This window comes from Vigna unguiculata, chromosome 6, assembly GCF_037176805.1.
Source record: "Vigna unguiculata cultivar grain cowpea cultivar isolate G323 ecotype 2 chromosome 6, ASM3717680v1, whole genome shotgun sequence".
NCBI lineage: Eukaryota > Viridiplantae > Streptophyta > Magnoliopsida > Fabales > Fabaceae > Vigna > Vigna unguiculata.
The window spans coordinates 43,123,808-43,147,499 of record NC_140797.1 but is presented as its reverse complement, the minus strand read 5'-3'; the positions used below and the strand labels follow the sequence as shown (position 1 = coordinate 43,147,499).

The following is a 23,692-nucleotide window of genomic DNA, read 5'->3' as shown; positions in this document are numbered from 1 at the left end:
TTAACTACATAATTAATAGCGCATAATTTATATATAATCTAATTCAATCCTAAAACTTCATAAAAAAAAAAATCCTAAATGAATTTATAAAACATGAAGCAAAATAAATAAAAAATATTTTTACGATTACAAATGGAAGTAGGTGTTCTTGTAAATTAATAATTATAATTGTGGCATCTTCATCTCTTTACCTATAAAACAAAACATGCTCTTGATCCCCGTGGAGCGTGGAGCGTCTATTTCAAGGTGTTGTCAATATTGACATAAGCTTGAACAGTGCAGTGGCATAGCATCATCATCATCATCATCATCACTTCCGTACAATGGCTGTGCTGAAATCTTTCGTTGAGGTTCATCCAGATTCTCACTTCCCAATTCAGAACCTTCCTTACGGAGTCTTCAAGCCCCAACCCTCTTCGTCTCCTCGCCCCGGCGTCGCCATCGGCGACTACGTCCTCGACCTCTCTGAAATCGCTTCCGCCGGCCTCTTCGACGGTCCTCTCCTCCGAAACTCCGATTCCTTCCTCCAGGTAGCTTTCTTAACTACAATCTGCCTTTCACTTGTTCCACCGACTAAGGCCATGTTTGGATTAAAGTTTTGGAAGTGTTTTTCTGTGAATTATGGTATGCCGGATAAAATAAAAGGAAGAGTGTTGCTTCCATGAACTATAATCCAAACATGAAGTGATGGCGTATGCAAGTTGGGAACCCATTTTCGGATGCATATTTCTGAATTTATATAGTGGAGTTTGGCCAGTGTGGTCTCTCCAAGAACACGAAAGAAAAAATTGCTGTTTTAGTAGTAAAGTTGCTTTGGAATTGCTCTGACTGGTAACTAAACATGCAATAACCGATCTGGGTAACTTCAAACTTTTATTTTCATAAAGAAGGAAGAGTGTACCTTAATTTTAGCCTAAGATGTCGTAGTTTATAGACTTGTCACAATCTTTTTGTTTCCCGGTGGAACTGAAAGAACGGGAAAAATGTACCTTAATATTTGGATGAACGTTTTTATTTTATTAGACTTGTCTCTCTCTCTTACATCTTTTTGTGAAACATGCAACATTGCATCTATTTATTTTAATATAATATTTTATGATATCGTGTCGTGGGTATGATTTATGAGAATTGTTTGGGAAATGAGAACCTTTGGTCTAACTGATTATTTGTGTGACAGCCTAATCTAAATAAGTTTGTATCCCTTGGAAGGCCGGCCTGGAAGGAAGCCCGTGCCACTCTTCAAAAGCTTTTATCAGGTATATGCAACCCCACTTGTTTCTGTCTAATTGTTTAAGGGCTTTTTTTACACTTCTTGCTCTTTTGTTTTGAAAACTGTTTCCAAACCAAGGATTTTAAAAACTGAAAGGCTGAAAAACAGAAGAAACGGGATATTTTTTTGTCATTCTCTAGCTCCAGTGGGTTCAATTCAAATCTAGAAGGAAAAGTTTTTGGAAAACATAAATGTGTTCATGAGACGAACACTTTCAAATGTCTTGAAGGACAAAAAAATTATAGAAAACATTGTTAAAAGCTGTAGACAAACAAGGCCTAATTGTTCACTGTTCTTTGCTTCTTCTTTTTCTTTACACTGCACTGCATATTAAGGTGTACATGCATGCTAAAGTTTGTATGAGCTGCAAAGGTTGGTTCTTATGCGAATTGGGTTGTTTTTTAATGCAGCAACTGAGCCAACCTTGAGGGACAACAAGGAGTTGAGGCAGAAGGCACTTGTGCCTGTGGTATTGTTCATTGGCATTCCTGATTTATTTTTAAATGGTTGTGTTTGAGTTTGTCACTTCTTTAACGCTTGTGGTGTCTGGATTTTCAGAGTAGCGTGGAGTTGCTTCTCCCTGTTGTTGTTGGGGACTATACTGATTTCTTTACATCTCTGCATCACACTAAAAACTGTGGGCTCATATTTCGTGGACCGCAGACTCCTGTTCTAGATAATTGGTGTGTTGATTTAAAAGGCTTTACAAATGAACTTGAGTATTTTTTTTTTCCCTGTAAATAAAAGGTTAAACACATTTCACAGGTACCGCCTGCCTATTGCATACCATGGACGGGCATCTTCTATTGTTATTTCTGGAACAGATATTGTTCGACCAAGGTGATAAGTTTTGACACTAATTACACATTTTTTATGAGTTTGCGTGCTTGGTTAAGTAGCTTTTTGAATCTTTTGGTTTTTGCAAGTCTTGTGGTTATGAAAATAAGAAGAAATATGACATCAATGTTTATTGCTTAACACGGGAGCCTTTGTAATACATAGCTATGGCTCTAGCATATACAGTCAACTGTGGAAGGGATATGGTTTCTATTGTCAAGCTTCATGTGTTGTGTATTCATGAAAACAGAAATATTTTATCACAGCACTGGGCTTTAGCTCCTTTTGTATATATTATGTATTTAGCTCTGCATTCTATCTGACAATATCATGCTGCTTTGTGCTTTCCAGAGGTCAAGCTCATCCATCTGGCGGCTCTACACCCTACTTTGGCCCTACATTAAAGCTAGACTTTGAGTTGGAAATGGTTAGCTTATTGTTTACACATATTTTTGTGGCTATTTACCAACTAAAATGCATATTTAAAGTTCTATTTTAAAACTATACAACTCAAGATGAAAACATAGTGCCATTTTCTTCTTTGTATATAGTTTTTTCTAAATGGGTTACCATGGTACTGCATTATTTTACATTATAGATTTTTTTTTTTCAGGCTACTATTGTTGGACCTGGAAATGAATTGGGAAAACCAGTGGATATTAACAACGCCGAAGATCACATCTTTGGACTTGTTCTAATGAATGACTGGAGTGGTAGTTTTCCAATTCAATATTTTTTTTTGTGTTACCATGCCCTGCCCAATTATTGATGCTTTAATGAATTATATTTGGCAGCTCGAGATATTCAGGCATGGGAATATATTCCTCTTGGTCCTTTTCTTGGAAAGAGTTTTGGTAAGATGACAACTAATTACTTGATATCCTTAAGTCCTATTTGAAAAAAGCTTGGCATTTGGACTTGTGCACTATATTCGATGCGGATGATTCCATGTACCATTTGCTCTAGATAGAAACCACCACCTTGTAGTTGTTATTTTTTGGATAACCTTCCTTTATGGTTCTAACTAAAATTATTCAGGTACAACAATATCTCCTTGGATTGTGACCCTGGAAGCATTAGAACCTTTTGCTTCCCAAGCCCCAAAACAGGTAACTAGTTTCTTTCTTTTAAGATTGAGATGTAGGAACTTTATAATTTGGTTGTTCATGTCGGATGTTCAAATTGACCATGACATGCTAATTTAATCTATCCATTAAACGCAGGATCCTCCTCCACTTCCATATTTGACAGAAAAAGTGTCCAAAAGCTATGATATTTCCCTAGAGGTATTTCAAAGCTCCGATATTATATGCATCCGTGTACTTAGTAGTACATCCTCTTGTTCTCTGATTAATTGTATTTCTTCATGGTCCTTGTGTTGTACTGTAGTTGAAGTAGGAATTATTTGTCTTTATGATTTTTTTTCTAAGATCATACCCGATAAGAACTTTAGGACAACTATTTCACAAACTAGCAAAAAAGCTAGCAGCTGTAGTTGGAGAGTCCAAAACCTTATCAACCCCAGAGTAGAATCCATACTTGCAATGTGGGACTCAAATCTCACCGTGCAGTTGAATCTAACAACATTCAGTTGATTTTTTTGGATTATTATGTTAATCATACATTTGTTTCTTGCTTCAAGGCTCACATAAAACCTGCTGGACATGAAGATTCAGGTGTGGTGACTCGAACTAATCTAAATCACTTGTGAGAAATTTCTCTTCAACTAATATTGATATTCAATTATTTAATTATTTCTCTCTCTCTTTCTCTCTCTAATTACTCACACACACACCCCATAGCTAGGAAGGGAATTGCAATAGCATTGTTGATTTAAAAGGTGGTGAATTACATGGAATATATTAGTACTATTTTGTGCATAACTTTACGTATGTTTAGTGATATTTCTTTTTGGTACACTGCACAAGTAATCTCTCACATCTTTTCATTCCATCTAAAAGTTGCTTGTCTCTTGCGTATTAGAAAAAGTTATACTTTTTGAAACTGTTATACACAATACATATATTCACATATTGTATCTCTTTGTAGATATTGGACATTGACCCAGCAACTTGCTCACCATACAATCAATGGTTGCAACCTTAGGCCAGGCGATCTCCTTGGAACTGGGACAGTTAGTGGTCCTGTAAGATTCTATACTTCACACAGTCCAACTTTTTTGTTCCAGTTTTTTCTTTCTCTTTGAGAGAATTGTTCCTTTTCAACTGATCAACTAATTCAGTTAAAATATGTGTTTTTTTCACTGTAGGAGCGAGAGTCCGGTGGATGCTTGCTAGAGTTAACATGGAATGGACAAAATGCACTGTCTGTAAATGGGTTAGAGCGGAAATTTCTTGAAGATGGAGATGAAGTCATCTTAACTGGATATTGCAAGGTTAAAATCAATCATGATTTTCAACACCTGTTTTGCGGAAGTGCTATTATCTTTTCAATTTTTAATCACAAAATTTCTTAGTTTTCAATTCCTTAACTGTTCAAATTAGATAGAAATAAGGTTTAATACAGTTGGTTGATAGTTTGAATTCTTTAAGCATGGTAACATTGGCTCGCTTTCCTGACTTTGTGTGTGGAGAAGACTTTGAGGTAAAAGACACTTTAGTGATCTCTGCACTTGGGGGACAAGTCTCATGACTTCTAGCTGTGGAAAGACCTTAAGCAAAAAATAAAAAGAATTTCAAACCTAGGTCTATGCTGGTTTTGTTAGTTTCTGTCAGTATTTGTTAGTTGTTAATATTAGTGAGGGTGTTATTGCATATAAATTTGAGGGTAGGTTCAAATATCGGTCATGTTGTCATTTGTAGGAAGATTGGGACCTTTAGGCATTGGGAGGTGCAGTCCCTTTAAGAAGTTCTGCAGTGCTGTAGTTATTAAAGGTTTTCCTTTCACCAGATTTTTATGAACTGGTATGTTAGAGTTGTGGGTATCCAATCTTTATGGTTCCAGAATTAGGTGGAGAGCTAGCGTATTGTATTTGATGGTCAATCCAGGTTGAGCAATATTTTAAAGCCATCGAACCTGTTCCCGAATAAGCTAGTAAGATTTTGTTCCAGGAGAAGTTATTCGCATTGAAATCTGAGAAGTGATGCTTTAATTGGTGGGTCACTAGGAATGACGCCCACCCAAATGCTGCATGGTGAACCTTTTTGAAGGCTCTGCTCAAACGATTAGAATGATTATGATTTTGATCAACTAGTTTTGGCACGGAAAAAGGAACTAGAACTATGGGAGCCAGAAATAGACATGAAGATGAAGATACTGTGGGAAAAAAAGATGCATCATGGGGTAGAAGAAGTAAGCCTTCGTACCAGAACCAGAAAAAACTTCAGAGATGAACTAGAATCAAGTTGACGGAGAAAGAAGCAATGGTGATGAAGCAAAAGAACAGAGAACTTCTAACTCTTTTATAATGGCAGGACTGGATTTTGATTTGTGGAAGACAGAATATGGGTTGTGACAACAACAGTTGTTTTGGGTCGCAAGATGGAGAAGCAAATGGAGATTTATCCTGGTAAGAAAATGGTGTGAGAATTGAGAAAATACCATCCCATTGGGTGGAACAATGGTGGAGCAGATAGGGTAAGAACACAAAACTGAGAAGGTTAGGGGAAGTCAGATCGACAAGCCACCACCAGTACTGCTGAAACCACCCAAGGCAATTTCTCCCAAGGAGGCAGATGGGCCCTTAGTTGTGATTTAGTTTTGTATCCCAAGCATGCAGACTATTAAGCTGTAACGGATTAGTAGAATTACAGAGGTTTCAAGGTAAAGAAATGCCCTACGAAACAGGGCATTAGAGAAAAATGTAGGCATTCCCCTGTTTGTGTCTGACCAAAAGTTGAGTTGCTCGATTGTTTTGTTGCAAGAAGCTGGAACCTTGGTGAGACTCTTCTAGGAATAGGCGAGACTAATATCTGTTGCTTGTTATATTATCTAGTGAGAGTTAGTTGTTTATGCCAGATTTTATGTTAAAACCAATTGTCATAAGCAAAGTTGTGCTCCGAGACTTGAGAAAGACTATGTGGGACTTCCTAATACTCTCCCAATTAGCTGCACTCCAACACTTGAGACATTGAGACAGACAAAGTGAGACTTCCTAACACTTCCCTCCACATCTGTCTTCCAAACCAGCCGTGCTCTGATATCATGCCAATATCTGTTAGTTTATTGATCTGAGATAGAGAAGAATTAAGGCATAGTCGGGGAAGAATTTTCTTTTATAGTTCGGGGAAGTAAATTCTTTTATAGGGAGGGAGGGAAGGAGGGAGAGAGAGAGTTCTGCTGTGCTATAGTCGGGGTAGAATTGCCCTACTTTATTAATAAGATGTGGGGTGGGACAATAAGGAAAAGTTACAAGAAAATCACTGCAAATTTACTTCCGCAACTATCTGATAACTTGCGCTGCTAGACCTGAATTACTGCAGCAGTCCTGTGAATTTAATTAGTTGTTTGGCATATATTGTGAAATTTAGTATACGAAAGCAAAAAAGAGTCCTACATTGCCTAGATCATACACTCTTAAGAACTTTACACAGTAAGACACTCCTTACACATAAGTGGGTAGCAAAGAGGTGCGCTTAAGTGTATATAAAGGTTTTGGTCTCATTTGGAAATGCATGTTCCGGTTTGCACAATCTTGAATAGTTGTATTTTCTTTTACAACTTGGAAAGAAAATGACGGGCGGAAACTTTTAAACAATGCTCTATCCAATTACATAATTGCTTCTACTAGAACCAAATTTGGGTGTTTTTCCCATTTGCAATATTTCCCGAACATTTTTCTTCGTATGTTGAAAATTGCTTCTAATCTTGTTTGTTTGAGCTTTCCAAATGGGTGGTTAGGTGTTGCAAATGCAGCACCAAAAAATACACATACTAGGATTGCAAGTCAGAAATATGGATCCATGAAAAAGTGAATCGGGCTCTGCAGGGTTGAACGACTGTTTTTGAAGTCAAATCCTGTGGAGTGTAGGGGATTTTATTTCTTTTTGAATTGTTGACAAAGGGAGTGCACCATACCTCTAAATTAGACTGCTGAGATGGTTTAAAACGGCGTGCCGTACTTGTTTTGTTTATCACTGAGTAATGTTAGTCACTTTTATGATTACCACAATGAAAGTTTTATATTCATGAAGCAGTTCTTGATCATTTTTATTTTAAGCATTTATAGTAAGATATCATATTTATCAGCAGTAAAACTTGAATATTTATGTGAAGATCTAAAATTCTTTCTCTGCAGGGAAGTGATTACACTATTGGGTTTGGTACCTGCTCAGGCAAGGTTGTTCCCGCAGCTCCCTGAGGGCATTATCATTCCACAGTCTAATCTTTTCCAGTTGTGGAAGTTGTTGTACAATCAATCTGCAACAGTTTTACTTTCCACCCATGTTATTTTTCTTTATGTTTGTAATGTACTCGGCACATAATGAGAGTATGTTTACCTGAATCTTTTTTATATGCGTACCAAACTAAACACCTCATATTTGCACACATTCCTAAAAATGAACAATGAGAATAAATAATAAAAAATAAGAATGGCAATAATGTCAGTTTTGTTAGAGAAATTAAGAAATGTAATAATTTTGTTTTAATTTAATAAAAGTATTTACAACTTTCTTTTTTCGTTTTTCATTTTTTAAATTAGAGATCAAGTGAAGAGGAAGGGTGCAAATGATAAATAATAATTAATATTGTTTTGCGTATTGAAAATTACAGTTAAATAGGGAAAAAATTAACATTGATTTGAAATTTGAAAACTATAGTTAATTAGAAATTAAAAAAAATGATAAAAATGCGACAATTATAATAATGGAATAACTGATTATTATGATTTGTTCCATATTCCATTAGTGTTTAGTATTTTAAAAATTATAATGAGTTACTTTTGAAGTTTTCGTTATTTCTTTTAAGAATAAAAAGATGCAATAAGACAATGACATGTATCAACTACATTAGTGACTATTGCTTTATAATGCTAGCTCGTCATGCAAAACCGTCGGTGCAGTTCACAAAAGTCTTGATATGATGTTCTTTTTTTTTTTTTGTTTGCAAAAAGTTTATTTTGATTCTTTTTAAGTAATGATAATATATATATATATATATATATATATATATATATATATATATATATATATATTGTAATCTTGGAATGGTTTTTGTCCCTTTTAATTAAAATACTAAACAGACTAAACCATAGATTAATAAATTGAAAATTTGAAAACTTAATTATTAAAATGTAAAAACATCACAATATAAAGATTTGTGGTTCCTTATTATATTCTATGACATAAATTTGCATGATAAAATTTTCCCTTCAATTTTCTCATGAAAGAAGTAGTATTTTTATTTAAATTGATATATTTAAAATATTATATCAATTTTTATATATGTAGAACCCTAACTCTGAAATAATAATTACAACTATAATTTTTTAATAACTTTTAATAATACATATAATATTTTACCAATTTTTAGTATTTAATATTTTACTAACAACACTTTCTCTTATGCATGTAAATGAACAAGTATTATTTTGAACTATGATATCACCTTGAAAGAATCCATATCAAAGAAAAAAAAATTCCTATTTATTCATCTGAAACAATGCACCTACATCTCTATAAAGAGAACTAACTCTAAAAGTAATGAATTTAATATCCTAGTAATTTCAGCTAACAACATCAGAGATTGATCTCGGTGCCAGGAACTATGGTTATTGAATTTAATGATAAAATTTAAGTCTAGGTTTATGCTGACAGGGTTTGAATTTAAACCGGAATCTGAAGAAAGAGGAGAAGGTGGGAGAAAAAGTGGGGTCATGCATCAACAAAAGGTTATCATCCATTTCATTTCACACAACAGGTACGCGCCAACACCATTAAACTTCATTTAATTTTTCCTTATTTTCCATTCCTTTTCTTACTCACAGTGCCCAATGCGCCACTCTGAAATCCACCTTTCCCCATGAAACCCTCTTCCAAATCAGGTTCCCTCTCCTACTCTACTTCCACCACGCTCACCTACACCTACCACTATGACCACACTCCACCGCCACGCGTCAATTCCACTCCTCAACCATCCCCCTTCCCCTCCCCCTCCGCCGCCGCAGCCACCATCCAATCCGCCTATCGCGCCCACCGCATCCGCGCGCTCTACCGGAAAATAGCTGCGGTCGACTCTGAAGCCGACCGGCTGCAGCGCCTGATCCAGCGGCAGGACACGGTGGACGCCGTGCGGACCGACCACCTAGAGAAGCTCAGAATGAACGAGGCGCTAATGGCCCTGCTGCTGAAGCTGGACTCTGTTCCCGGAATTGATCCGACGATCAGGGATGCGCGGAGGAAAGTCACCCGTCGGATCGTGGGCCTCCAGGAGATACTGGACTCTGTATCGGAGAGCCAGATTGATGAGTCCGGCTGGTGGTCCATGAAGAATTGGGACGAAGTCTTGGCCGACATGGAAGAAAGTATTTGTCGCGAAAGAGGCGGCGATGAAATGGAACGGTTTTGCGCTCAAAATCTCGGCTTTCGTTGCCTACAGAGGTTTCTTCGTGAACCTTGATTCACACCTTTTAGTTATCTATGCATGCTCACATACGCATTCTCTTATGTGTTGTGATTGTATAATATAATTGTATTTTTTTTTATAGCATAATGTAGCATAATCTCCATGTTTACCCAATACCTACCTCAAAAACTTTGTACTTTTGGTGGCTATAGAATATAGGAAATACAGGGGCTGAAATTAATATGGTCTGAAGGAATTAATATAATGCCAAGTAAGTTGCTTGGTGTAAATGGTAACAGTCTCTTTCATATCTCATGAGAAATCAAATTCTAAAATGCTGATTTGAGACCACTTGTGAGTTTCTTTACATGCACTCTCTGGGTTGTAATTATTTGTTGATTCCAGTGAGTTTAGATTCAATTTACTTGAACTCTTTCTGAATTTAAAAAACAAAACGAACTAAGATAATTAAACGTGTGTCTGGGAATCTTTGTGATGGAGTTACCAAAGAATATTGGTAGAAGGAATCCAAAGGTAAAAATATTTTTGGATGTCAGGAACTTATCTCCAAACATGCACTAATTTTACTGGTTTGAATTCCACGATCGTGAGGATCTTGTAAATAGATAATAATATTTCTATAGGAACAGCAATAAAGTTTGGTATTCTAGTGAGCTCTCATGAGAATCAAGACCCTATTTTATCTCCAGACCTTTTAAGGTAATTAAAGAAGTTGAGTTTCAACTCACTAGAATGAACTGATGATGACAAATTCAGAACAAGTGCAGGATACATGGATTATTAGACTAACTTACACATGAGAAAACAGAGTAAAGGAGCCAAAAGCAGTAACTGAGATGATAGATAGTGTGCTAGTTGGCACAGGTGCACTTGCACTTGGACATGCATCTCTTGCAGTCTGAGAGTGTTGGGTAAGCGTTGTTGGTGTTGCATTTGGTGATGCAGTTGGGCCTTGAAGTGCCATCCCACAAGCAGCGAGCCATGCAGTGTAGGATTGGCGTGCAGGATGGACAGACATTTTTCATCTGGTTTACAAGGCAGTCTTTGCAACTCTTTCCATCTGTGGGTGGGCAACTCATGATAGGTGAAGCCACCATCGCCATGATCAGCAACAGCACTTGGACCTGGACTGTTACTCTCAGCTTCTTCTTCTCCATGTGAACCTGAACCAGAGGTTTTTACAGTCACAATATGTGTTCTGAGTAGTGTATATGGTAGCTAGCTATGCCGCTTCCACCTTATATAAAAACTGGACAGACGTAGGTGGGAAATGCAGAATTTTAAGATGCGCAGAAGGCATCGGTAGTGTGGAAGCATTAAATTGCATGGCTGACCTTGCAATTAAACACAGCATTTATTCATAGGAGTCTGGCAGCTAATGCTTCTCTCGATTTGCACAACCATACTTTTCATCACTATCCTCTATTAAGTAAACAACAGAAATCAACGCTGAAAATAAATATTTCAGTTATGCTATTATTTTTTTTGTTTATGCCTGTTTAAGATCTATTTATGTATAGAACTTTTTCCTGTAAAAAACGATACAGCAAATGGAAAAGAGTAAATTTCACTTATCTTCTCTAAGAGAGATCTCACACTATTGACTAGAGAGATAACAAGACAAGTCTATAGTATATAATTTAGATTTAAACTACATATCCTTATATTTCCTACAATGACACCTGCACTTCTAAATATCTTTTTTATTAAAGTGACACATTCCTTTTAGTTTTTGTATAAACATTTAAGTTTTATTTTATTTTTAATGCATGAAATTAATTTTTCTTATTTTTTTAATGAAATGATACTATTTTCTTACTTTTTAAGTAGCATTACAAAAAATAAAAAGAAGTTTTAAAATATAAAAATTAAAACCTTTAACTAAAAGTTGAATGATTTAAACATTGAATTCAATATTTCTTAAAGTTTCTTTGAATAATCACCTGTGGTGGAAAAAGGTGAATTAATGACAATTTATTATGACATGAATAGTCCATATCTCATAATAAGTTGATCAATCACATTTTTCTAACAAAAATACTCGTATTTATGATCGATAAAAAGGGATTTGGTATAATAAATGAAGAAAACAATCTTATTATGAAAGGTACAATAGACTTGTTGCAAATTTGGCTCGTAAAATGCAAATCGGACTAGTCTGTTGCGCTTTAAAATGTGGGTTCAATGGTTTATTCCGTCCTGCATAAGTTGTGACCCATAGGCTCAAGGGTCAATCCACAATTTTTTTTTTTTTTAATTTCATGATAAGAGAGAATAATTTAAACACCAAAAGGTGCCCTCCTTTATCTATTTTCTTGTTTTTTAAGTAGGCATTTTCAGCTGGCATAAAGATAACTCTTAGCAACCTACAAAATAAACTAGGAGAAACAATTGTGAACTAAGTATGTCAATTTATGGTCACCATCTCTTTCATGGTGGTTGCGTTTTCGTGCAGAGGAGGGTTGCGTTTGCATCAACCTTTAGCAACGGTGGAGATGCGGTAGCTCGGGTTGAAGATGTTGTTATGCTTCTGGTTCAATCTCCTCTCGTGAAGCTCTTTGTGGATGACGGAGAAGAGGAGCAAGAGCTCCATGAGTAGTGCAACAACAAGGACACCGACATCCTTTGTGGGTGGTGACCGGCGTTGTGACAGTGCCATGCACTTAGTAGAGGCTCGTGGCTCCTCTTTCTTCTCTCTCAAGGTGCTCTAGGAGAGAAAGAGAATGGGGACATTCAAATGGTTACATGAGAGTAATGAATTTTTATTTCTTTAATGAATTCTGAAAAACGTGCCAACGCAATAATTTTAATTTTAAAACAAATTATAAAAAATTGAAACTTCGTTTGTGGAGAAAGATAAATTTCAATGCAGTTAGAAAATAAGGACTAAAATCAATGCTTTTAAAAAGCACGTAGACCAAATAATATAAAATTTTTTACGAGTGTCAAACTTAACGATTAAAAACATATTTTTCTCATAATTTTTTAAAAAGAATTTACAAAATTGTATTTATAAATACCATCGTACCAATTAAACATGAATTAAACCTATACAAGGAATTGAAATTATTTTCAACACAAAATAGTAATACAATAAGTTTATGAATATTTTTTTATATATTATTGAAAATTTTCATTTTTATTCCATGTGTGATTTATATTTACAGTTTAGTTTCTAACACAATAATAATATAGAATACATACAAAAAAGCACAACAAAAGAATGGAATTATTACTTAAGGATTCTCTTTTCAATAAAAGGTGAAAAGAAAAACTTTTTCACCGAAAGATTGTAAGGAAAGGGGGATCTCCACCAAGTTTTACTAATATTAACCTTAAAACAAATATTTTTCGCAATCATTTCCAACAAAATACTCAAATATTACTTTTACTAACTTTCCAAAGTACAGGACTAGCCTTCTCAGACTTTTACAGCCTCCTAGATTGAATGAAAAGGATATTACAAACAAAGATGAATGATTAAGCTAAAATTTATCAAGAAATCACTTAAAAGGGAATAATATAATACTATATTTAATTAATGGCTTACTTTTGGCTCGCATAACGAATTGGAGTGTTACTAGGAGACAATTTTTTCTCAAAATTTGTATACTTAGAACACACTTTTGTATGTTCCTTAATAGCATATTGCAATTAAATTTTTTGTTATAAATATGAAAAAGACAACAAAATAGTATTAAATATTATTTATGGTCATAATAATAATTAAGCATATATGTCTAAGTTGTAAAGGTTGAAAAAGACATCAAAATAATACTGTTAAATCATTAAACAATTAGCTAGACGAGGATTAAACAATGTTTACTTGCATATATTATTCTCTAAAATAAGTGTTTTAACCATTTTTAACCAATCACAGCATGTTTGAATTGTAAGATTTTTTTTTCTGTAAGATAATCAATACACATACAAAAACACGCACATATATAAATATATAACTTCATAAAATGGAAACGCAATATAACATAGACGATATAAATATGGTTTGACATAAACACAACCTTATATTACACAAAAACAACTTTGATTTCTTTAGGTTTTTTTTTTTACCAAAAAATAAACAAAATACGAAAATAGTAACAACTAGTTTCTTTTTCACAAACTATTGATAGAGTGTTTACAGAGTCATCATTTTGAACGATATAAGTGATCAAACTCGTCAAATTCGCGTTTCTTTCCTGCATATGACCTTGTGATTTTCTTATTTAATTTTGTCATTTTTGTACTAATTTTTCAATTAATTTTCTCATATCATAAAAAAAGACTTATGCAAGCGTACAGAATTTTCAACCCCTTATCTACATTAAAGTTTTGATGAAGCAACCATAAGTCACACACTCGTCCTTTTAGAGACTAAGATCATTATTTTCCACAAAAAATAAATGAATAGTGTAATAAATTTAATTCTGAAAAATTGTTACGCTTTTCATGTATTAGGTGGTCTTATTGCACGTGGTCGTATACGTTGGGCATATGGGTAGACCGCACCTGCCTATGAGTTGAATGAACAAACTAAATCGCATAGTCGCTAACAGCAGATTCTGAATTTTGAACATTCCATTCAACATTAATGTGTTTTATCCTATAACAAAGAGGAAGAGTGTAGGAATTGAAATCTAGTTTTAATTGAAAAAAGTTCCAAACATGTGAAATAAAGCAACTATGTAAAACCAACAGAAAAAGACAGTTTACCTTTTCTTTTTTTTTTCCTCTAAAGGATTAAAATTAAAATTAATAGCAGTGGCTTACGTAACCATGCGAGAATCTAGAAACAATTACAGAGATTTTTAATCGTTTTATACAAGTAAACTTGGAGTATGAACATGGGGATGAATGATGCAAAATATTCGAATCGGGACATTGATATGCACCGCATGAATGAGGTTATTTTATTCTGTGTGAAGTTTCATGTGTTGGTGACGTTAGCGTAACGGTAGAGTCTAGAAACACTGTACACATCCTTGAGAAACTGGGTCAACGCGGTCAACTCTCTGGTTGTTTTCTCGTAAACATGACACCGCACCAGCGCGGGTAGAAACAGCAGAATGGCTGTGTAAAGCACAAACAGCAACGACAGCAGCCACGACGCCACCCTCGGGAACTGCCACTTCTTCCCTTTGAGGCCCTTTTTGAGTGCAACCTCGGCAGCCACACACAGTCCATGAAGGAGAAAGAAGCAGGTGGCGTCCCACGAGGGCTCCCAGGGCTCCCACGTGCGCGTCTCGCGCTTGATGTAGTAAAAGACGAGCTCGTGCATGAGACCGGAGACGGCGAAAGTAGCGACAATGGCGGGGAGTGGGGCCCATCTCCTGCCGATGAGAGGGGTGGCGAGGGTGACGAGGGGATGGTATACGGTAGGGTGCAGGACACGGTTGACCATGATGTTCCAGCGGTTTCCCCAGAAGTCTTGCAGAGAGGTGCAGAGGTAGGGCTTGTCGAACTGCGGTTCGAGGTGAACGCCGAGGAGTTTCCGAGTGGCGGTGGAGATGGTGGTGAAAATGAACTCCAAGCCGATGTACATGTGGAGGCCGTACAAGAAGAGAAGGAAGTTGGGATGAAGATAGTCTTTTTTGGCGTAGAGAGAAATTAGGAGGGCGAATAGGAGGAGCATGGATGATGAAGCGTAGTTGAAGGGCGATTTGGGGATTTGGGTTTTTGAAGGGGTGGTGGTGGTTTGTTGGAAGTTGATGGGGAGGCATGCGATGGAGACGAAGTGAGGGAGAGAGAGGGGAGGGTTGGAGGACAAGGGGCCCTTGCCAAAGGCAAAAAGAAGGAGCTTGAAGGTTGAAAGCCAACCGAGGAAGAAGGAAGAGGGTCCTCCAAAGTGAATGGAGATGAGTCTGAGAGGTAGCAGAAGAAGAAGCACTATGGCTGGGATAATGGCTACAAGTCTTGATGCACCTTCTGGGATAAGCCTCCCAATTCTGTGGCAGTAACACATTGTTGCTGCGGCTATGCTCCATACCATCATCAAATTCTTAAGCTCTCCCTCCATCTCTCTTCTTCAATTCCTCTCTCTCTCTATCTCTCTCACACACGCACAAGCACGAATGTGTATCTATATATACACAATTCAGTGACAGCATGTAATTTCATTGCCAACCCAAAACAGTACCACCTTGGAACAACGAAAACTAATAATACTAAGGCTCTGATCGTATTAAAAGATCGTAATACTAAGGCTTGGATAGACGAAGATTTGGAGAATGACGGAGAAATTTACTCTCATATCCTAACATGTTAAAAACCAAATATGATTCTTAATATATATATATATATATATATATATATATATATAAAATAATTAATAATAATTTTAAATAATAGTAATTATTATAAAAATAATAATAATAATTTAATATAATATAATTTTTTAAAAATTTATTTAATAATAGTTTTTAAAATTTAATATTTTTAACTAATCCATTATTTCATATATTTTTATCATCAAGGTATTTTAATAATTTTTAATTTTATTTATTATAATTTTTTATTTTATCTTTCACATCACTCAAATCACTCATTAATTTTCATAGAATTTATTTTCAAATTTATTTTTTTTATTCTTTAAATTTACTAAAAAAAGCATACATATTCATCTATACAAATTTATACAAATTCTTCTTCATACTCTTTTCTAAATTCATCTTCTAAAGTAAAAGAGAGCCCGAGTCTCGATTTTTATAACCTGGAGTGGTTAGTCCAGCCATCGATTTTGAATCTTTCGTTTTTATTTTGGAATAAATATTTTTAAATTAATATTATTGTATTTTGGAAATAGAAAGACTTTTATAGAATATAAGAATCAGAAAATATGTGTTAGTGTGGGGAGTTTTGAAATGTTACGTTGAATCTAACCCCTGCGTGGCTGACTAAAGACAATTGGGAAAGAAACAAAAGAGCGTGAGAGTTGTTGGAATGGGAGTGAGGGAAGCAAATGCAAAAGTAAGAATGTGTGATTGCTAGAAATCAGGAATAGGTTGAAGCAAGATAATTACCTCTAAAGTAAATATATATTTCGCATTAAAATAATAGATACCAAAATTGAAGAATTAAATAAGTGGAAAATTTAGATCTCGCGTATCACGCGGAGGATGAATATTCTATTACCATGCTTCTCTTCACCTATCATCTTTCTTATTCTATTATCTTTCCTTTGGTGAATGGGAAATACGATACAGTAAATAAATATCTGAAAAGTGAACAAAAAATGAGTGTGTTTAATAAAAAAAACAACCACAAAAAGAAAAGAAAGAGAGAGAAGCTATTCGATTATTTATTTCTTATTATTTCTTTACATTTTATTAAAATAAACACTTTACTTTCATTTTAATTCATACTTATTTTCAACTTGTTTATTTCTTTCCTACCGACTAAATCTTTTGAAAAAGTTACATTATTTATTCTCTTTTATTACGCGATTAGATTGCTTGTCTAACCTCGACCACACGTTTTAACTAACTTTTTCATGATCTTAATTATAATTTTAAAAGAATAATATCTCAACTCTAGGTAATGAATTTTATTTCTGCAATAAAATTAAATTGAATAAAAGAAAGAAATTGATTTTCTTAAGTTTGTGTCAAATGTTCATTGCTTTTTAACGTTGCTCCAAGTCAATTTTATCAAAATAATTGAGTTTTTCTAAAGGCTCCATGTCAGTAATTTGTACCCTATTACTATCAAACTGATGTAATTTTATCAATTAAAATGTTATTCTGAGATTATTTGAGTGTTTATTAATGATATTCATTATGATAATCTATTTTCTATCCATAAATTCTTAATGAGTTGTTGAATAATGTCATTCCCTTTAATTGTCTCAAAAAGTTAAGTTGTTCGTTAAGACAAAGCGAGTGCCACTGAAATTGAAGAAACAAAATATAATATTGAACTATCAAATGACCGATTATAAAAAGTGGTATTAATAAAAGTAAAACAATGAAAAACTAGAAAAAGAGTTAATGTCATAAAAAAAAAAACTAAAAGTATTTAACATAAAGTCATCCTGAAATATCAACTTGAGGAAACTAAAATGAATGTTAAAGTTATAAAATCATTACAAATAAATACAAATATAAAAGAAAATAAGTAAATAATAATATTAAGATCCTAAAGATCTAAAATATAATAAAATTCTAATAGTAATTATAAGATCAATATTTTCTCATCTATACTTTTAAAAATACTTAATTAATTTTTATTATTATTGTTATCTATTCTTTCTACCTCATTTGATGTCAAATGGATTTTAAATTGTTTAAATTTTAATTTTTTTAACTCAGATCAAATTGAATGCTTGTTCTGCGAATTTTCATTTTAAAAAATTAAGAAACAAATATCGGATTTACATTTAGTTTTTGAATATATGAACAAAAAAAGAGTGTAAATATTTCAAATAAATAAATATTAAATATGTACGGTTGGAAATCTCAAACGATTATGAATAAGAAGAATTTTTTATATATAAGTAAATACGACCTAACTTTAAAAACAAATTTTGTAAAATTAAATTAAATTTAAAATTTACTTATAGATCGCAATTAATATTTAACCTTACACTTATTTTATAGCCAATTTAAGGTTAAATCGGTTTTAAAATCCACTTATATATTAAAAACTTTTATCAAAATGAAATATAATATTTATTTTATTGAATTACATAATCTGAATAATTATTTAATGGGTTAAAAAATTAAATGACTATTTCGAATGCCAAATACGTAATATAATATTTACATGTATTATTATAAGAAAATTAAGATTGTATAATAAATATTATTTACATTTCTTGATGTAATTCTCAAGAACTAAAAACAACGATTAAAATTTTAAAAGAATAAAATATAAAATTCAAATTCAAATATTCAATAAAAAGACAAAATTTAATTTTAAATTTTATAGGAATGAAAACTAAAAAATACAGGAATTGAAATTAAAAAGGTTATTAATTCTACATAGATTAAAAACACATTTAAGTTAATACTAATTAACATGATAAAAAAACGGACTGTGAATTACAAGAGAAATTAGAGTTAATATATTTTAATAATAATGATATAAAATTTAACTAGGTCATGCTCTTCAATTTTCTTTTTTATTTTCTTTCACATTTTTTGAGAACGTGTTGATGAGTTTATTTTTATGTACTAAAATCATTTGTCCTCAAACAATAACGTATACGAAAATAGTTATTTCTTATTCTTTGTTATAAGAAAATAGTGTTTACAAATAACGATCAAGAACGCTCAAGCTCAATATTAGATGTTAAGGTATCTCCTTAAGCAAAATTACATCCTACAAATTAAACTTAACTATTTTAATTTGTCCCTTTTTCAACAAATTTTCTCTTAGAGTATCATTAACTTATATCTATATCTAAACAACTTTTGTTGAACTTTTTATTTAAATAATTACTAAAATTGAAAATATTATTCTACTGATTATGCAATAAACTTTCAAGAATATTTCAAAATACTTATTCATTAAAAAAAATAATCAACCTTTTCACAATATTAACTTAGTTTAGGTTTACGTTGATGGATAAAAGTTTTTTTTAAGACTTTTTTTTCTTTAAAATATTGTTTTCGGCCTACAGATAAATAATTTTTTTGTGTAGAAACTATTTTTTTTTAATAAAAGTATTTACGAAATTTTCTAAAAATAATTACAAGTAGTGTTTCAGATCGTCAAAAGTTGGGCATTACACGGAATATATTTAGATTTATGTCAAAATGAATTTATCATAAGATTTAATTTTCACCAACAAAAGATATTATGATTGTGTGCACGTTTTTATTTTCCTATCAAAAAATGTTAGTTATTAGTTGTGGGTTCCCACCCTCCCTTCTAAAATAAAAAAGAAAAGTGACACTATAATCTTCAATATTTTAAATTTTATTTTTTATTTTTTGATATAATTTATTATGAACCATTAATTAATATACTATTATTTTTTTCTTTAAAAGAATCATTAATCCACACTAAAACAGTCATGATATCATTTAAAAATAACGTTATCTCTCCAAACCAACCTTATATTTCAGGGGTTATCTGCACATAACGTACACAGAGACTATATAAAGTCAAAATGTTACCCTGACAAAGAAAAAAATTTCCATATTAAAAGTGACATTCCTAATCTATTTTTTAAATGAGCTTTAGACTAGAAACATTACATAAAAATTGTCAACAGTTTATGGAAAGAGGAAAGATAAATGCAAGCATCTGAAACAAGACAACAGCAAAATATTTTTCACAAGGGTAAGAAAAGTTAAAAATGATCAAAAATTGATTTATTTAAAAAATACTTAATAAACTGTCATATCACATAAAATATATTGTGATTTATTCTTGTTAAAGAAGCATATCATAAGAATATTTACTTTTGAAATTCCCACAAGTTCAGAATGGATATCAAATTAGAATTCAAAAGCATATGTATGTATTTATTACTTACATTGCAACCCTGGGAAGAAACAAGGAGCATAGTTGCTTACTAATTTTATTGACAAAACTATCTATCAAATGAATACCAATTTCATCTCCCAAATCCTCTCATCATTGTTCAAATTACCAGCCTCAGACAGAATTAGAAATAATTAAACTATGAATAAGAAGCAGGTAACACCGAAAGAGATTTCAGCACAAATAACAATGATTTAGGATTCAACATGTTTGACTCCTACTGCCAATCCTTTCGGATATCAAAAGTGTAGTTAATCTCTAAGTAGCACTTGTTGTCATCATCAACAAACTGAAAAAACGATAAACAAAGTATGAAATCAATTAGTTCACGTTAGACTTCATCACAACAACACAAGTTTCTGCAAGAATTAAATGAGCGGCTCTCAAATTTGAAATTAAGTCAGTGGTTGAAAGTAAGCACATGAAGTCTGGCATCAAATTTATTAGAACATTAATTGGTGGGCTGATATATCCAAACTAAGCATTATTTCAGCTACCCTTCATGTCCAAAACAATGTCATAATATAAATAAGGAAGGAGTAGAGTTACTGTTCTTTTTAACCCATATACAGTAGTGCAGTAACTTGTAGAGAAAACTTTGAAAGTAGCTTCACCATTCATGGATAAAGTTGCTTGAAATATGCATGGAAATAGTAAATGCACAAAAGCTACCGGTGTTTTTACCTTTGCCTTGGGTCATTGTAAAATGAGGATTGTTAATCATACTCATTTGAAGACACTTAAAATTGATTAACCACCATAAAAACAAGCCAAGGTAATAGCAGTAGAAATGTGTGAGTAGAAAATATATGAAAAGGGTGTGAGAAAATGTAACATTACCTTACTTCTTGCTGTATATGCTCCTCTAGCAAACATCCCAGATGGTGTTGTCTCTTCGGGCATCTCATGTGTGTAAGGCTCTGCTTGAGGGCTGAAGGTTCCAATCATTTCTTTAGTGCTGTCAACTGCACAAGGCTTAACAATGAGATGAGCTTAAGGACAAAATTTGACAGGGAGTTAGTGTCGCATAGCACTTACCTTTCATACCAGTTTTCCACACAGTGTTGGTGTATTTGAGACCTGAAACGATGTTATTCTCGACCAGGAAAGTGAACATCAGGCTGTAACGACTACCCTCTTTCAAAGTAAACCACATACCCTTCGGATTTCCTCCTTCTGGTATTGCAAGAACAATGTCAGGTCTATCAGCAGCCTTAATTGCAAGGCTAAGGATCTTCACACTTGGCTCCAGAGATTCTGAATTATTCACAGTACATTTAACAAGTTAGGCGTTGAGAATGGAGGGAAGAATTCAACCATATACCGATTCAATTGTTTGTTGGATTTCATGAAATGAAATCATGTTTTGTATATAACCCATTAAAATAACACATTTGCATTACCAAATAATTACAGAGCAATGATACTCATGATCCTTCATTTTAAAATCAACGGTAACAACTGAAATGAAGAAATGAGATATCTAAGTCCCAGAGAGGACATGGATTTTTTTTATTGCTTTTTCTTCTCTCAAATCGGGAAGAATGACACTTAGATTTTACGACTATGATTCAATATGTGTACAATAAGAATCATGAACAGAGAAAAAATCGAAAAAAAATGAAAGCGAATTCTACACGCAATTACCTCCAACAGAATTTATGTCCACACTTCCAAGAAGCTGTTCCTTCCACCTCCTCAAGCTCTCGTCATCCTAATCCATCTCAATCGGAAACCAACACACAAATGAGAGTTTGGTTGAGAAATTTATAGATTTTTCCGAAGAGCAAATAAATAAAAGAAGAGAAAGAAAGCAAAGACAACCTTATCCTTCTCGAGTTGTTCCTTCAAAGTGCACTGAGGACCCAATTCAATCTTCCTCTCCTCGTCATCATCTTCATCCTCGGTAGCAGCAACGGAACTCTCACTCTTGTATCTGCCGAGGGTCCCTCCCCCTTCATCCGCACTTTCTTCGTGATCAGTACCGGCTTTTCCCTCGTGCACCCGAGAGGCATCATCATCGCCTGCAACCTCATTGTCTTTCACTTTGTCATCAATACCCATGTCTTTCGCAGTGGCCAGAGACATCAACAACCCATCAACGCAGAGAAAAAGACAAAGACACACGCACACGCAAATAGAATGGCCTGAAAACACCCACTTGGTGGAATCTTCCACACAACGAGAATGGCGAAAGAAAAAGGCAACCTTGGGCTCAGAAAACGAAAGAGAAAAAGAGTGTGGGAGGAAAGAAAGAAGTGGGTCAAAAGAATGCCAACAAAGGTAGAAACGCTCTGGTAGCGAGAAAAGACGCCAAGAAGGCAAATGAGAGAGAAAGAGAGCGTTTTTTTAAAATTTTTTAATTTGGTAAAATAACAGAGAAGGAAACGGTCATGTGGTGATCCGAAAGAGAGGAACTTTCAACGAGAAAATATGGTATGAAAGAAAGTGAAAGGGTTGGGAGTAGCACTTGCTTCCACGACCACCATTATTCAAGGAAACCTTCGCTTTGTCTTGACCGTGTTACAACAATGTAACGTAGACTACAATTTGCAGGGCTAGGAAATTATAAAAATAAAAACGCTAATTACGATACGCATATCGTATATGTCAAAATAGTGAGCAATTTAAATCCATATTAAACTTGGTTTCTTTGACCTTTTTCTGTTTGACTCCATCAAGCTTCTCTATAGTAGACTCACAATTTAGCTTTTATGGTGTTTGATATTTACCTTAGAAACACAAATTTAAATTTAAAAATAAAAATATAAAACATTTATTTTCTTTTCAATTCTAAATATATACTTGTTACGTTTAAAATAAATGGTATTGTATGAATGATTTTTTTTATGTATTCTTATTAAATAATTCGTTTTTTCCTTTTTAGTACTATCGAGTTACGACATTTTTTCTATTATTTTAGGTTTATATATCTTTTTGGTACTCATTTTCGTAGTGTTTGTTGCGGATAGTCTTCATCTTGACAGAATGTTTAAAATGATCATCATTTTGACCGAATATTTAAAATGGTCCTCATTTTCGCAATTCGTGTTTTATTTGGTCTTTTTCTATAACGTCGTTTAAATCATTAACGGAGCATTGTACATGTGGCACAGTTTGTAAGCTGTGTCACGTGTATTATATAGGTGTGGTAATTAGATATTTGGAGATAAATAAGTGAGGTAGGGTTTTGGTAAGGAATGTTTGGACAGTTGGTGAGTTTTGACAATCTTGTTCCTCCATTCCCAATTGGTGTTGCTACAATCTTCTTCTTCCTGCAATCCCATTATATAGGTATGTTACGGTTCCAATCTTCTTCCTCTACCTCTGGTTGTAATCATTGGAGGCAACCGTGTTGTATCACTTTGTAGTGGACGAGCAGACTGCAACACCTGCTAAGACTGTACCAAATGTCCAAACTGTTGAGAATGCACCAACTGCTGAAACTGTTGAGAATGCACCAACTGTTGAAACTCAAACAACTCAACCACCAAGGAATGAAGTGGAGAGTCAAGCAGCACCACTAACAACACCAGAAGAACCATCTCAGCA

At 33.7% G+C, this 23,692-nt stretch overlaps 3 protein-coding genes and 1 pseudogene across 5 annotated transcripts; 2 read left to right on the top strand and 2 right to left on the bottom strand.

The window, feature by feature from the left end:
• The first annotated feature begins 207 nt into the window (after nucleotides 1-207).
• LOC114188128 (fumarylacetoacetase) lies at nucleotides 208-7,580 on the top strand. The gene is made up of 14 exons (XM_028076667.2): nucleotides 208-530; nucleotides 1,178-1,256; nucleotides 1,681-1,739; nucleotides 1,829-1,953; nucleotides 2,036-2,110; nucleotides 2,459-2,534; nucleotides 2,721-2,820; nucleotides 2,902-2,961; nucleotides 3,146-3,216; nucleotides 3,331-3,393; nucleotides 3,750-3,814; nucleotides 4,157-4,253; nucleotides 4,377-4,502; nucleotides 7,365-7,580. Exons 1-14 carry the CDS (start codon nucleotides 324-326, stop codon nucleotides 7,425-7,427), a joined length of 1,266 nt encoding a protein of 421 aa, XP_027932468.1. The 5' UTR covers nucleotides 208-323; the 3' UTR covers nucleotides 7,428-7,580.
• A 1,262-nt stretch (nucleotides 7,581-8,842) lies between these two features.
• On the top strand, nucleotides 8,843-12,260 carry BAG5 (BCL-2-associated athanogene 5). Of its 3 annotated transcripts, none has more exons than XM_085674395.1 (2): nucleotides 8,843-9,666; nucleotides 12,108-12,260. In XM_085674395.1, the coding sequence occupies exons 1-2, from the start codon at nucleotides 9,089-9,091 to the stop codon at nucleotides 12,154-12,156; spliced, it is 627 nt and encodes a 208-aa protein (XP_085530521.1). In that variant the 5' UTR covers nucleotides 8,843-9,088; the 3' UTR covers nucleotides 12,157-12,260. The 3 variants fall into 3 exon arrangements, with proteins under 3 accessions (XP_085530521.1, XP_085530519.1, XP_085530520.1); XM_085674393.1 differs by lacking the exon at nucleotides 12,108-12,260 and adding an exon at nucleotides 10,598-11,131 and having other exon boundaries at nucleotides 8,852-9,666; XM_085674394.1 differs by lacking the exon at nucleotides 12,108-12,260 and having other exon boundaries at nucleotides 9,065-9,982.
• Nucleotides 12,261-14,363: 2,103 nt separating this feature from the next.
• LOC114188750 (acyl-CoA--sterol O-acyltransferase 1 pseudogene) lies at nucleotides 14,364-15,895 on the bottom strand (annotated as a pseudogene).
• A 4,181-nt stretch (nucleotides 15,896-20,076) lies between these two features.
• LOC114187255 (rho GDP-dissociation inhibitor 1-like) lies at nucleotides 20,077-22,414 on the bottom strand. The gene is made up of 5 exons (XM_028075450.2): nucleotides 21,965-22,414; nucleotides 21,788-21,854; nucleotides 21,179-21,397; nucleotides 20,981-21,105; nucleotides 20,077-20,429 (listed from the first exon to the last, which is right to left on the bottom strand). The coding sequence occupies exons 1-5, from the start codon at nucleotides 22,226-22,228 to the stop codon at nucleotides 20,358-20,360; spliced, it is 747 nt and encodes a 248-aa protein (XP_027931251.2). The 5' UTR covers nucleotides 22,229-22,414; the 3' UTR covers nucleotides 20,077-20,357.
• Nucleotides 22,415-23,692: the final 1,278 nt, after the last annotated feature.